At 35.8% G+C, this 13,588-nt stretch overlaps 2 protein-coding genes and 1 non-coding gene across 4 annotated transcripts; 1 reads left to right on the top strand and 2 right to left on the bottom strand.

Annotated features, from left to right (window-relative positions):
- The first annotated feature begins 255 nt into the window (after positions 1-255).
- Positions 256-2,463, top strand: LOC101301970. Of its 2 annotated transcripts, none has more exons than XR_184650.1 (4): positions 256-564; positions 1,003-1,055; positions 1,176-1,449; positions 1,671-2,463. It is a non-coding gene; the product is annotated as an uncharacterized LOC101301970 (transcript). The 2 variants fall into 2 exon arrangements; XR_184651.1 differs by having other exon boundaries at positions 495-564; positions 1,192-1,449.
- Positions 2,464-3,631: 1,168 nt separating this feature from the next.
- LOC101315153 (cell division cycle-associated protein 7-like) lies at positions 3,632-5,506 on the bottom strand. The gene is made up of 8 exons (XM_004301193.1): positions 5,438-5,506; positions 5,132-5,342; positions 4,863-5,043; positions 4,341-4,411; positions 4,180-4,257; positions 4,007-4,094; positions 3,845-3,900; positions 3,632-3,717 (listed from the first exon to the last, which is right to left on the bottom strand). The coding sequence occupies exons 1-8, from the start codon at positions 5,504-5,506 to the stop codon at positions 3,632-3,634; spliced, it is 840 nt and encodes a 279-aa protein (XP_004301241.1).
- A 1,263-nt stretch (positions 5,507-6,769) lies between these two features.
- LOC101301679 (nudix hydrolase 4-like) lies at positions 6,770-8,538 on the bottom strand. The gene is made up of 5 exons (XM_004299464.1): positions 8,028-8,538; positions 7,738-7,846; positions 7,558-7,641; positions 7,339-7,470; positions 6,770-7,238 (listed from the first exon to the last, which is right to left on the bottom strand). Exons 1-5 carry the CDS (start codon positions 8,195-8,197, stop codon positions 7,113-7,115), a joined length of 621 nt encoding a protein of 206 aa, XP_004299512.1. The 5' UTR covers positions 8,198-8,538; the 3' UTR covers positions 6,770-7,112.
- Between the last annotated feature and the right edge of the window lie 5,050 nt (positions 8,539-13,588).

Here is a 13,588-nt window from a genome sequence, read left to right as displayed (position 1 = left end):
TAGTCATGTAGATAAAATGTTGAGAAGCTGACATATATTAAAATTTTTCTATAAGTTTTTAAACCAAAGAGATTTTTTTTTTTTTTTCTTTTTTTCGATTGCTGCCAAACTGCCAAAGAGAAAAAGATTGGTATTGAACCAAAACAGAATGGACGAAAAAGCCCAAGCAGATTTTTTTTTTTTTTTTTTTTTTTTTTTTAAGGTCTTGAATATGTGAGATGGTATAAGAACCAAAGCTTGGACCAAAGAAGGCTCACAGCCGCCGAACCAAATGTAGTGTATGGTTCCAAGAGGTATGCCTTGCTGCCTTACATGTAATACCACTCTCGTTCTTGTTGATTCTCAATCCCCAAACCCAACCAAATCTTCATATCCTCATCTGGGGTTTCTTGTGAGTAAACCCAGCTCGCGTTCGCTAGTTTGGGTTATCCCTTTCGGTCAAGATCACAACTTGTCTCACTGTTTCTTCTGTCATCTCTTTGTCTAAACAAATTTTTCAAATAAGCTGCCAAGTCTCATTTCATTGCATTGCGTCTTCTTCAACCTCTCTCTGCAATTCCTCTGGTAAGTAATGCTACTGCTCTTCTTTCTCTCTCTGCTACTGTTCTGGTTCAATTTCTAAAGCTATCGAACAGAATTTTAGGTTTTTTGTTTCGTTTTTGGGAGAAAACCAGTAGCAGTAACCTTTTTCGTTTCTGGTTCAATTCCTATGATTTTGCTTTGATTTGGAGAAAATCAGTAGCATCTTTCGTTTTATGGAAGTAGCAGTACAGTTCGTCTTGATCTTTCATTTTTGTCGAATTTGAACTCGATTTCATGAAACTTCAGTATCACTAAGCTAAAACGAGTAATAACCGTTTGATTTCCTTACGTTATGTCACTGAATTAGTTGGAGCAATTTCATGTTAATTTTTGGGGTCAGTAGCAGCCTTTTTATTGAGTATGTAATTGTGTTGAAGGTGGGGAAGCAGGTTCTAATGGTGTGATTTTCACATTTTACAGGACTTTTGAGTCGGTAGCAGCTTTTGTAACAAGATATGGACAAAGACATCAAGGTAATTATGTATGAATGTGCGGTCTGTTGATTTAATTTGTAGTTGCTGCTGCATTTACTTGGAATGTTTGTGTGTTTAGAATTTGAGAATGTGAGAATATGAATATGCTACTGTCTGCAGGTGCAAAAATGGACAGAAGAGAATGAAAGCTCCAACACGTAGGAAGAAGTTTGAAAAAGAACAATCATATTGCCAATACAAGTGCAATATGACTGCTTTCCAAGACCTGGTTTTAAAGATGCATGGGAAGCTGAAAGCCGAAGAAAGAAGGTTGAGGATGCATCTGAAGGACAACTACAAGAAGCTGAAGCTGAAACCTATGAACAAAGTGTAACTGAAACGAAAAATAATCCTGAAGAAGTTTTTCAATCAGGCTAAGGATGGAGCAACTGAGGTATTTTCGTATAGTTTAATTATTGAATGTTAAATTTGTTAGCATATCCCTTGCATTGTTTCTTATTTCAATGAGATATTAGGACAATTGATAGTTCTTTTTTTATTAGTTTGGTGTTCTATACTTGAAAGAAGTTTGGTATTTCTTCAAAAGTATTGTCTTATGAGTTTGTGTCTTCATTTGTATAATCTTGTCTTATGAGTTCTGCTACGTTTTTGTAGATGAATACCGAGGTTGGGAGGAATGAAGAAGTTGGGCCTGAACAGAATGAAGAGGCTGGGGGGAATGAAGAAGTTGGTACAACCAAGGAAATCATGCAAAAAATTATGAATGGCGTCATAGCACAGCTCAAGAAAAATGAAACATGAGAAAATGAGTACACTCCGGAAGAACTTGAACAGTGGGTAAAGCAAATGGAAAAGGAGGCCCTGATATATAACGGATTTGGATATCAAAACAGTGAGGACGAAGATGTTAACACTGTGGAGTACTGGCAGGATGGGTCTACAATAGACACTTGCAAGAGGAATTCTGATTACATAGAACAGCTATGGGAAGAAAAAGAAGAAGTGACCTGAAAATTCAGAAAAGCATGAAAGGACATGAATAAGCCAGAATCTAACCTGAAAATTTGATAATCTCAGAGAAGAATAGATCACTTTTATTGTTTTGTCAACCAATTGAGTGGCTTGAAGAATCACGATGTTTTAGAATGTGTGGAATCAGAGGCCTGAAATACTCCATTTAATACTTGTCACAAGCCATTAAAGTTTGTTCGGGCCCTCTATTAGTGTTTACGATCACTTTGCACCGAAGATGACTAACCAAACTCAGTGGTATGGTTCCAGTTTCCAAAATTGAGCAGTTAATGTCTTAGGGCTTCGTTTCCTCATTTAATAGTTCTATGTAATTGAAATTATCAATGTTCAATCTAATTGGTATCTTGTTATATACAGCAAGTGTTTGAGGATAATCAGTCTGCTCTTGACGTGTGGTCAGATATTCCGATTTCAGATGGCCCCATGATGCCTGAAAATACGATGAAGATAATTTATGCTAGAACTGATATGTTATCCCTGAAGGTTTAAACCTGAAAACATATGAATGATATTCTCTTTTTAAATCTGTGCTATATTATTTTTTGAAAGCTTTGGTATCTAATGGACGTTTACTTACATAGCTATGGATTTCAATTTTTCTTTTAATGTACATATATTTGTATTATCTTAATCACCTAGTTTGTTAAGCAAGTATTGAGTGTGTTATAATTTGTTAATACTAGGTTCTTCCATATGCATTGAAAGCCCACCCTTTACGAGAAGAACTCTTGAAGAAGTTTCCGTGTTCTTTTGAAGGACGAGGAAAATCAGTTGCTAGTGAATTATGGTGTTTTGATAAAAGTTCATGTGAGTGGGATGATAGCTATATTAGTAGCTGGTTAGCACTTCAGATTGAGTTGAGGTTGCAGTTTATAATAATTTTCTTCTTTCAGTTAACAGTCGGTATATTTTTGTGCATGAATGAATCTATGAATCCTCACCTTTATTTGTCTTCTTTTTTTCTATCTTGGTGGTGGGAATTGTTTTCGGTTCATCTATTTTTTCTGTCAACATTAATTGCTTCTCAAGTGTTATTGGAATGAATAACCATAGTTTTCCAACATTGATCAAGTATTGTGGTGATATATGCTCCTCCAACTTATTTTCTTGTTGGTAGCTTAACTTTCATGTAATCAAGATGCATGGATCCGCTCAAAGCAGAAGGTAATCCTTTGTATTGGCTAAAGGTTCTAAGCATCGAAAGTCTGTATATGATAACTCGTAATGCGTCCTCTTCTATGATTCTAAGCAACGAGTATTAATGTAAAGCCTCCTCAAAATCAAACAGATTTAGCTGTTCTTGTGTATAGTTTGGGCCTGTTATTCTCCCATGGTTATCAGGAATTTCAACCGAGTTTGCTGAACTGGCTGATGCTTGATGAAATGTCCTCAACCAATCAACATGCATGGTTGGTAACAGAAAACCTGTGCCTTGAGTAGAACCCCAAAATACATCCACACACATACCAAACATCGATCTAATCTACTACATGTTATACTCTAATGTTGAGGCAAAGAGCCGACTACAATCAACTTTATAGCAGATCAAGTGTTTCTTCCTAAAACATCAGTCATACCATTAGTTACTTAGTTGCTCCATGTCGATTCATTTTTCGTTTAAGTTCATCCATTACCAGATGTGCCACTGACTTGTATCCCATCTCCTGACCTTTGAACCAAATTGAATGAAAGGAAATCAACATACAGTAATATGCAGTATACAAAGTAGCTAATGTAACAATGATGAGCAAACACAAGTGAATAATCAAGAGTTGAGGTCTGGGATATATGCTTACATCTGTATATTGCTATCCCAGTCGGAACCATCTTTCGCTTCTTCATGCAGAATGAGCTATTATATCATTGAAGGGAACAAAGAGAAGATTAAATCTCCGTTAAAGTCTATATCATGAGCACATAAAAGTTGAATTAGCAAATATAGTGTGTCATGGATATACCTGTTACATATCCAGTAAGGTCTTACTCCTTTTTCTTCTATGCAATGTGGGCACATCCAATCTTTATTTCCTCTCACTTCTTCCATTTCTACAAGTTACAATAAATTAACATCTAAACGCTTTCCCTCATCTGATAGATGTAATTTTTCTTTCATCTACAAAGAAAGACTCACCTTCACCATACCTAACCTTGAGACAACCGCGGCAAAGAACACCATTGGTAGAGTGACAAACTGAACATTCTGTTTTTCCTGTGCATATAGGATCAACAAATTTCAGTACTATATGTCAAGGTTCCTCGGAATTCTCAAGTGGATTCCATTGGAGAACTTACCAATGCATGGTTGATCCATATCTAGAGTGCCACATCTCTTGCAATCTTCTTCACCGCACAACTTCTTCTGCCTGCACATTATAGAACATTGAAGATTGAGCTAGTAATGATACCGATTTCTAACTTCTAAGGAGTAGAGACAAAAGGCATAGCGCACTAGTAAAATATAGAGATGCTGGTTCTCAATCCACGTATTTGAAGATGACACAGTTACTAAACCTTGAATCTTTTTCAATGTTTCATTTACATAAAGTTGTAAACATAAAAGCTACTCCTCTATCCATTGAAATTCAGAGTATGTAAAATCCAGAGGCAGGCAGATTTATATTACAAGTCACTTAATTAGTTAACTTACTAATCACTGAAACTGGTCGAGAGCTTGATTGTAAGTTTAGTAGTTTACAGTAAGAATCAAATCCAGGTTAAAGGGTCAGTATGCCTATCTAGTCTATCTGATATCCCACAATTCATTCTTATCTTGCTCAACAATGTGTATAGACCAAAAGAGTAAGACTCAAAAACCTGCAAAAATGGCAGCAAATCCCGAAGACAGAGTGATAGACAGTGCCGCGGCTCTTGCTATCACAACGCCGAGACCAAGACTCAGACGAAACTAGCTCCATCTTCGAAGCCTTCAGTTCCACAAAAGGCGCATTTAGAGGCCTTCTCTTTGTGCCCTCTTCACTCTCTTCATTTACACCCACTACTGTCACGTCACAAAATACAATTTAGAAACCAAAAGAATATTAGCTCCAAAAAGAGGCCAAAATAAAAGGGCTTGACTGATTTACCTGTCAACCTTGATGATGAAGTGTGATTTGGTGTTGTTGTTATTGCTTGAGTGGTGGATGGTCCTTTCAATCGGTCCGATCGGCGCAAAGAGGTGAGATCATAGACCTTCTGGCAGTACTTCCTGACATGGGCCTTTTGTGATTTCGCAGATGAAGAAATGGAGTGGAGCTCGGAGAGGGTGTTATGTACTCCCAACGAATGCAAGCGAGCCTGTAAATTATTCCAAGTTCAATATCAAGAATTGAGAATGCCACTGTCATAAGAAGAAGAGTGAACGTGAGCAAACGAAAGAGAAGGAAGAGGACCTGGTTTTGTACTATGCGAGCATTTCTGAGATCTTCATAGTCATTCTTGGTTCGGAGGAGCCTTCCCATTGTTGCGAACGGTAACAGAGTGCGGAGTGTGTGACAGAGTAACTTTTCCTCCTGCAGAGTTCAACGGTCTTCAAAGCATTTGAATTTTACGTTTGTCTTGGAGTGTGTGAAATTAAAATGAAAGAAAGAAAAAATAAATGGATGAGCCACAAGTACGGGGTAAGTGTTTGAGTTAAAAGATTCTTGACATTGTGGTCTGTTTTTACTGTCATCGTTTACCCCAAAAAGTAAAAAACAGAAAATGGGATAAAGGAAAGGTATTGAAGGATACATTTTAGCAAACTAATTATCGAAGGTGACTCCCAAGTCTTTGATAGATAGTATCAATAATTAGATTCAAACCCCTTGCGGTACTAGCATGTTGGTTTAAGATATTAAAACTCTGACCGTTTCATTTGATCATTGTGTTTTTAGTCATATCTAGAGAAAGCCAAATTTTGCAGTTGATGTTTTGGCAAATTAATTGTGGACATAGTTTACAATGTGTTATATGTTGTTCGGTTTTTCATGATTTTGTTTCTCAGGCCATGTTTTGTTTTATCCGGTTAGGTTGTTTGTGCTCGTCAGAAAAAAACCTGACTTTGGTGACAAACAACCAACGAACATAGAACACGTGTCTATTTTAAAAGGCTTGGCTGTAATTTAAGGACATAACATGAGATTTTTGGGTATTTGACATGTTTGTTTATGATTATTGTTGACATTTGTCTATCTCTTATTAGTTGTTTATCACCCATAAGTAACCATAGTTGGTCATCTAAGTTATTTCCGGATCCAATTTTACCAACCAGTAAAACTGATGACCATCAGTGACTTGCTAATCAAGAGAGAGAGAGAGAGAAAGAGGTAATTGGATAGTCATCAGTTTTGCTGGTTGGCAAGCAAAACTGATCCGTTATTTCCGTACGAAAAAAAAAAAAAAATGCCACATAGCATAGGTCACATATTAAACAACAAGCTATCACCATCATCTTTTCTCTACAGGCTCTTCAATATCTCTAAACCATTATTGGACCTGACCACCCCACCAATATTGTTCATTGCCCATCAGTGTCATTTTAAATACCCTTAAATGTTAATCTGGTTTTCATGATGACAGGCAATTCTATCTTCCACTTCCAATGAAGCATATCCACCCACATGGCCACATACTGAGATATACCAAGCTTTATGCCACACTTGGCTTATGTGGTCTAGAACCAGTGACTTTAACCAAGCCAGTCCTGTCTATGATGGAAATCAGGATCCAACACACCTCAAATTGAGAAGGGAAATCACAAAAAACTCTGAACCAGAGTCAGTGAAAACGTTCATTATTCCATGGTTCACAAGTTACATACAATCAAAATGAATTGAATTGAATTGAATTGAAAGAATGGGGTTTGTACATCTAACAGGCGTTCTGTTTCTAGTTCTTCGACTACATTGTACAGCAACAGAACTGTAAAGAAATGAACACTTTAGTTTTCACTGTTGAGTGTAAACTAGCTCATCTCTAATATGAGTATTGGGAAGTTACTTCTCCCCCTACATCCGTTTGGTTGTCCAAATAATTGAACAAAAACCAAACCATGGCTAAAACCATGGCTACCAAAGTGAGGTTCTCTCATGTACAAACAGGCACATTTTGTGCTTCTTTCTCTTGGGTCTGCGTTTGTCGACGAAAAAATTCATCCAAAGCTTCCCTCATCCACCAATTTTGGCATGCTTCTTTAGCGTCAGCAATAGTCATCTACACCATTCAAAAAGAACCATATATTTAGAACATGTACCTTCAAAAACCACTGGACCAAGGCAAGTACGATATGTCAAATGGAACAGATTCAACTCACCCATTCTCGTTTTCTGACGGTCTTCTCAGGCCAAGACTCTAACTGCTTGTTGACAAGCAAAGGGAACATGTACCCCTCATGAAAAGTGCCCTGGCTTTTACTCTTGTAAGGCCATTTGCCCAATATTGGCAGCTGCAAGAATATCGAAAACTGATGAGTAAAGGAACACAATTGAATGAAAAATCTAAACAAGACACTGGTGTTTTTGCAGGTACTGACCTCAAGATGACCAGTCACACCGGCCTCCTCTAGCGTTTCTCTGCAAGCCGCTTCTTCAATTGACTCATCAAGTTCCCAACCTCCCTGTAATCACATTACAATTATACAAATGTCAAACATAATCTCAAATGGGAATCCCAATCATAGAGACATAAAAAGTCATGAGGACAATGGTATTACCTTTGGGAACAAAATTCCTTGACCCTTTTGTGAACTAATCACAAGAACTTCTATATCCTCCACAGACGAAGACTCTTGTTCTGTTTGCCTATATCTGTAGGGTATGCATCTGTAAAATCAAAACCACCAATTTAACATTAGATTACAAGACCAAAACTTTGTGCCATTCAATTCATATAACAAATACCCAATTGAGGAATTCTCAACTACATGATCCAAACAACACAAGAATCTATCAAAAACAAAAGGGTTGCAATATCTATGAAATTCAACCGGAGAGAAAAACATACCCTACAACTTGACGGCAGCCTTTATCGTAGCGCTGCAAATGTCTTCCCGTCCGGGAAACCAAGGAGACCATGTTCTCCAATTGCATGGGAATACCACCATTTTTCTGGGAGAAAAGTGGAGAGGAGAAAATGTAACTTGCTATAATATTTCTGGATAGAAGGAGGCCCATCTTTCTCTCTATCTCTCTCTCTCTCTCTCTCTCTCTCTCTCTCACTTCCTTATCAAATCACGAAACGGAAAGGAGGTGCAATATTTCCTGAGGGAAAAATAGACGCGCACCAATTTGGTGTCTTAAGAAAACCCAAACTCGGAAAATCCGTAACGGAAAACTCTAAAAATGGAGTGCCGTATTTGGTTAGAGCCTCTCGGAGAAAGTCGAACTTGTTTTCTTCTTCTAGAGCAATAAAAGGATGAAGCTTTTTTGGTAAAACGGTGATGGGAATCTAATAAGTGAAACAAGAAGAGGAGGAGGATAATGAAACTGAAACTTGTTCTCAGTTCGAATTTAACTATCTATCTCAGAACCGTTTCTGGATTATATATAAAGAATCTGACACAGGAAGGACACGGCTGTTTACTTCTCGATGGCAACCAACGCGCCATGTGGTGGCGGTTGACAAAAACTGACCTTCTGCACAGTAACAGTTACAATTTTTTTTTTCTTGTTTCTTTTTCTCACTTTAACTGGCTAACCTTATTTTTTTGTTAAGGATATGAGATGAAGCAACTGTCAAAACTACCACACAAAAAAATAATCTGTTTTTCCTCAATATCCAAGGGATTAACATTATATCAACTTCTAGTTGTCCTGGTTTTGATTTACAAGGATTTTATTACTAACTATTCATGTATGTTGATTAAAGATAAACTCAAAGATAAATAGTAACACATAATAAAGAAATTTGTTATCGATAAAAACAAACTTCACTTAAAACAAACTTCACTTAAAAGTGAGTTACCAACATTCTACATGTAACGTTTGTAGTTATAATACAGAGTATGATATGTAATATAATTATAATTTTATCGACTGAAAATTCTCAGTACGTTCAAGTGTCCGAATTTTATTATTTTAGTTTCATATATTTTTGGTGTGGTAGCCATTAGCCAACGCGGTAAGAAATGACTGAAAATAATGAAGAATGCCAAGAGTAAGGTTGGTGAGTGAGAGACTAGAGAAGAGAGTAGTAGTATATTTAGGACTAAAATTGACATATTTACGTGGGAGTGTCAAGTCAACGCGCTTGAGGGAGAGTCGAGAGATTTTTCAGCTCAATTTTTCTTTTAATAAACAAATGTGCATGATTGGAGATTAGAACAAGGAAGAAAAGGAGGGGCCGGGGCGTGTGTGGGGAGCCTTGGCTTATCCACGTACGTGTACCTGACGCGTTTAGGACGTCGAGAGATAACACAGTGAAGTAAGTGAGTCACCCTCTCTTCGATCGCCCTCGGTTTTTATATAAAGTGTGCCGCGCTGAATGATATGACCTCACCCACGCGCTTTCAAATATTCTTAGTAAAACCCACCACCAACATTAGTGCCTCCTAATCAGGACCTTCATCACTTCTTTAACTTTGTGCTTAAGTTGTTGCTTGGCCCTAGCTCTAGATTTTTTGTGTCTGAAAAGGACAAGAGACCCGCAACCGAACTCTTTCAGGTACAAATTTTATGTTAAAACCATCGCTGTGTTGTGTCCGGCAGGTTTGTTTACGTAAGGGACAGTTTTAAGTCCGGTATCATTTAACAGTTTGGTCTCGATCGCACTGGCATATTACAGTGGTGGAGCCGGCCTAATGTTAATTGGGCTGAAGCCTAGATGAGAATTTGAAAGTTAAAAAAAATCTACATCACATCTATGATTAAAGTCGAGTCTAGTTCAGCTGGTTAGGTGTTTTCACTTGTTCTCATCGAACCCTCATGGGTTCGATGTATCAGTGAAGGCAGATAAAGTTGTTTTTGTTTTCTCTTTGTCCAATTTTTTCTCCCCATTTTTCAGTTTTGTTTCAATTTTCCACTCCTTTTACCCATTTTTTCTTCTTTATTTTTCTCTCTTTTTTGTTAAAATGTTATTTCATTATTATTTCTTATTGTTTTTTCTTCTCTTATGTTCACTCTTTTTTTAGTCTAAGTATTTCCTATTAGCAAATATTTCTTTAAATTTTGAAAACATTATTAACAACAACAAAAATTATTCGAAAGTCATTAACCCAACCGAATATCACATCCTAATTCTGTCACTGCATCTGTAGTAAAATCCACAAATAGTCTCTAGATCTTCTCAGTCTAGCTAACGGGAGTAAACATATGCGTGTATGACCGGACTTTTCTTCTGGTATTGAAGCTGTTTCAAGCTGTTTATGGTAGCTTTGCTGGTATACAATGGGAAATCTTCTGTCGTTGATTGTGAAGGAAGGAGACTTTCAAAGGTCAAAGGCCTGCATTTTGCATCTGTGCTTACCTCATATTAATTGGGCATCTCAAGCAAGTTCATGAACGAACTTAGTTAATTTACTGTTCATGAACTTGATTAGATTATTTGCATGGGATCGCTGCTCATTCCACAAGTCATTATACAAGTCGATCATAACATAATTTGCTTCTCTATAACGTGGTGTGTATATATATATATATAGTCCCTTTCTAGAGAGGGATCTCTCTTTGAAATTAAAGTGCGGGACTCCTTATTTCGCTCATTTTCAGGTCTTATTTTCACATCTCAACCGTACAATGTCTAAAACACAGTGTGTAGATCATTCCTACAAAGTTTCATCAAATTTGAAGATCATTTGAGCTTCCGTAATCGTAATTTACACGAACGGATTTACATGAACGGTTCTGTTTGGACAACTTTTGTTCTGTTGATTTATTTAATCTAATTCGGTACCCAAATGATCTTCAAATTTGATGAAACTTTGCAGGAATGATCTATACACTGTATTTTAGACATTGTACGGTTAAGATGTGGGAATACGACCTGAAAATAAACGAAATAAGGAGTCCCGCACTTTAATTTCAAAGAGGGATCCCTCTTTGGAAAGGAACTGTATATATATATATATTAATTCATCTAAAACTGTGTTCATACAACGCTATAAAAAAATAATGAAAATATGAATTTATCAAAAATATGTCATGTCAGAGTAGGGTTATCATCGTTATCAATACCTATCGATATGACAAATAGTGTTACCAAATGATACGTTTAGGGAATTAGGTCAGGATATGTGTTTCATATGACCTCATGTAGCCGAATAGCCGATACGATCACATGTGAACTGGAAATAGATTTTGACCCATCGCTCATCTTGCTCGTCTTTACATACTAATAAGTCATCTATAGTCAGCTGTTACACAAATTCTAGCTATGTCTCAACTTCAATTGTGCAACACATAAGAACATGGAAATTAATCTCTAAATTTCTCAAAAACTGCAAATTTATGAAATGACCACAGAATTTAGTTTTCATTTTCAGGCTCGTTAAAAAGGTGCAAAATATGTGTGCAATTAAGTAGAAATATTAGGCGCTGAGTTTTGATTCCTTTCAACTTTGAACACATGCAGAGGCGCATCTATCGCTAGCCAGATTGCTCTACCGTCTCATTTTGCCAACTTCATTTACTATTTACTATATATCTATTCTTTGTCGTACTGTTCACCGGAACAATATAGGAATAAGGTATTTCCGTCTTTTGTCCGTGGTTTGAGATCGTGAAATTCCACTTATACTATATTTCTATTCGTTGTCGTACTGTTCACGGGAACAGTATAGGAATAGGGTATTTCCGTCTTTTGTCCATGGTTTGAGATCATGAAATTCCACATATGCCCTCGCTGGTCTGGTCTCTTCTCGACGCTTCTTCAGTTGTCACAAACCTTCTCGCGTGCGTCTTCTTCCCTTGTTGTATTATATTGTCTGCTTTGTCTCTATTAATTAATTCTAAGCATGATGATGAGAGTCGAAAGGCACATATTGTAGTTTCTCTGTAATTAGTTAACAAATTAAAAACCGATGATCCATGTGGATGGTCTGTTTCTAATAATAAATTGAAAGTCGAAACTGAGCAGTGGCATGGGTATATATAGTTGAATTAGTCGCCCATAGTGGTTCAATTAGTTTGTTAATCGCTCATTCACTATCCGTCCAGTAATCCTTACCTTTCAGCCAAAATCAACTTCCTCCACACATTTCTCCTAAACTTAGCTCAACACTTCTTACACTTCTAAAATCACGATTTATTATGTTAAAATAACAAATAAATAAAAAGTAACGGTCTATTATAATCTTATAAGCTATAAATAATGATTCTAGGTCTTGTTAAGGCCTAAGATTTTAGATCTCAAATTTATATGGCATGTCAAATCATCACATATTAAAAATCTTATGCCATGTAATATTTAGGGGGGTGCATTGTATTTGGATTCATACAGACTTATTTTAGGGGGGTGTATTGTATATGGAATTAGTGGAAGTTTTAAAGAAGTCTATGAAATTTGAAAGTCTAGGTGTATTCAATGCAGACTTTTAAAAATCAATCAAAGTCTGGGTGTATTCAACTAGATTTTAAAAAATCATTATAAATTCCACCAAAGTTTAGGGGTATTCAATTAAGACTTTTTAAAATGAATAGAAGTTCAGATGTATTCAAAATATCATTCATACTTATGGAATTAATAATTCATGGATAATTGTGAACTTTGTAGTGTAAATTATACACACCAAACTCCAATATTTTTCCATCCACTAGAGCATAGATTTGGAAAACTATACGACAAACTTTTTCTTTATATGTGAATAGGTTGATCCTACGACACATCATCTTTTTTTTTCTTTTAAAATATAACATCAATTTTTGAATTCCCTTTAAAATATGACATCAACAAACTAACAAAAGGACCCATTTTTAACAAAATGTCTAAAATGCCTTTATTTATTATTATTTTTTTCCAGATTAATTGAAACTTAAAATAAAAGGAAATAAAAGCTACATATGCTCATTCCATCATTTTTGATGTTACAGACCTATTTTGTGGTTGATTTTGTTTTGTTGTTAGGACCAATTTTTTTTTTTGCCAAATAAATGTATTTTTTTTATTTTCTTTAATAATATCTTCTCAAATTGACTATTTTACCCTTCAATTTGGTGAAAATGAGTCCCTTTGTCAGTTTGGTGACGTCATATTTTGAGATGAATTCAAAAATTGGACCAAACTGATGTATTTACAAAAGTTGAAGGGGCGAACTGATTTTAAAAAAAGTTGCAAGACTGAACTGATTTTGACACCAAAGATTAAGGGGGTAAACTGAATTTAATTCAAAAATATAACATCAAAATAACATTATATTATATATTTATAATACATGTATATTATAAAAAAAATACATGTATATTATATAAATAATATGTATGTAAATCATTTAGAGAAATTATTTGTATATAAATTATTTTTTGGACTAATTATAGAAAATTTTGATGAATTATATCCGAATTATCTTATATTAGTGTTTTCTTTTTGATGAATTATAATTGCTTTTTGGATGAATTAGGGTTAGGGTTAGA

This window comes from Fragaria vesca, linkage group LG5 (genome assembly GCF_000184155.1).
Source record: "Fragaria vesca subsp. vesca linkage group LG5, FraVesHawaii_1.0, whole genome shotgun sequence".
Classification (NCBI taxonomy): Eukaryota; Viridiplantae; Streptophyta; class Magnoliopsida; order Rosales; family Rosaceae; genus Fragaria; species Fragaria vesca.
This window is presented reverse-complemented; position numbering and strand designations above follow the sequence as displayed.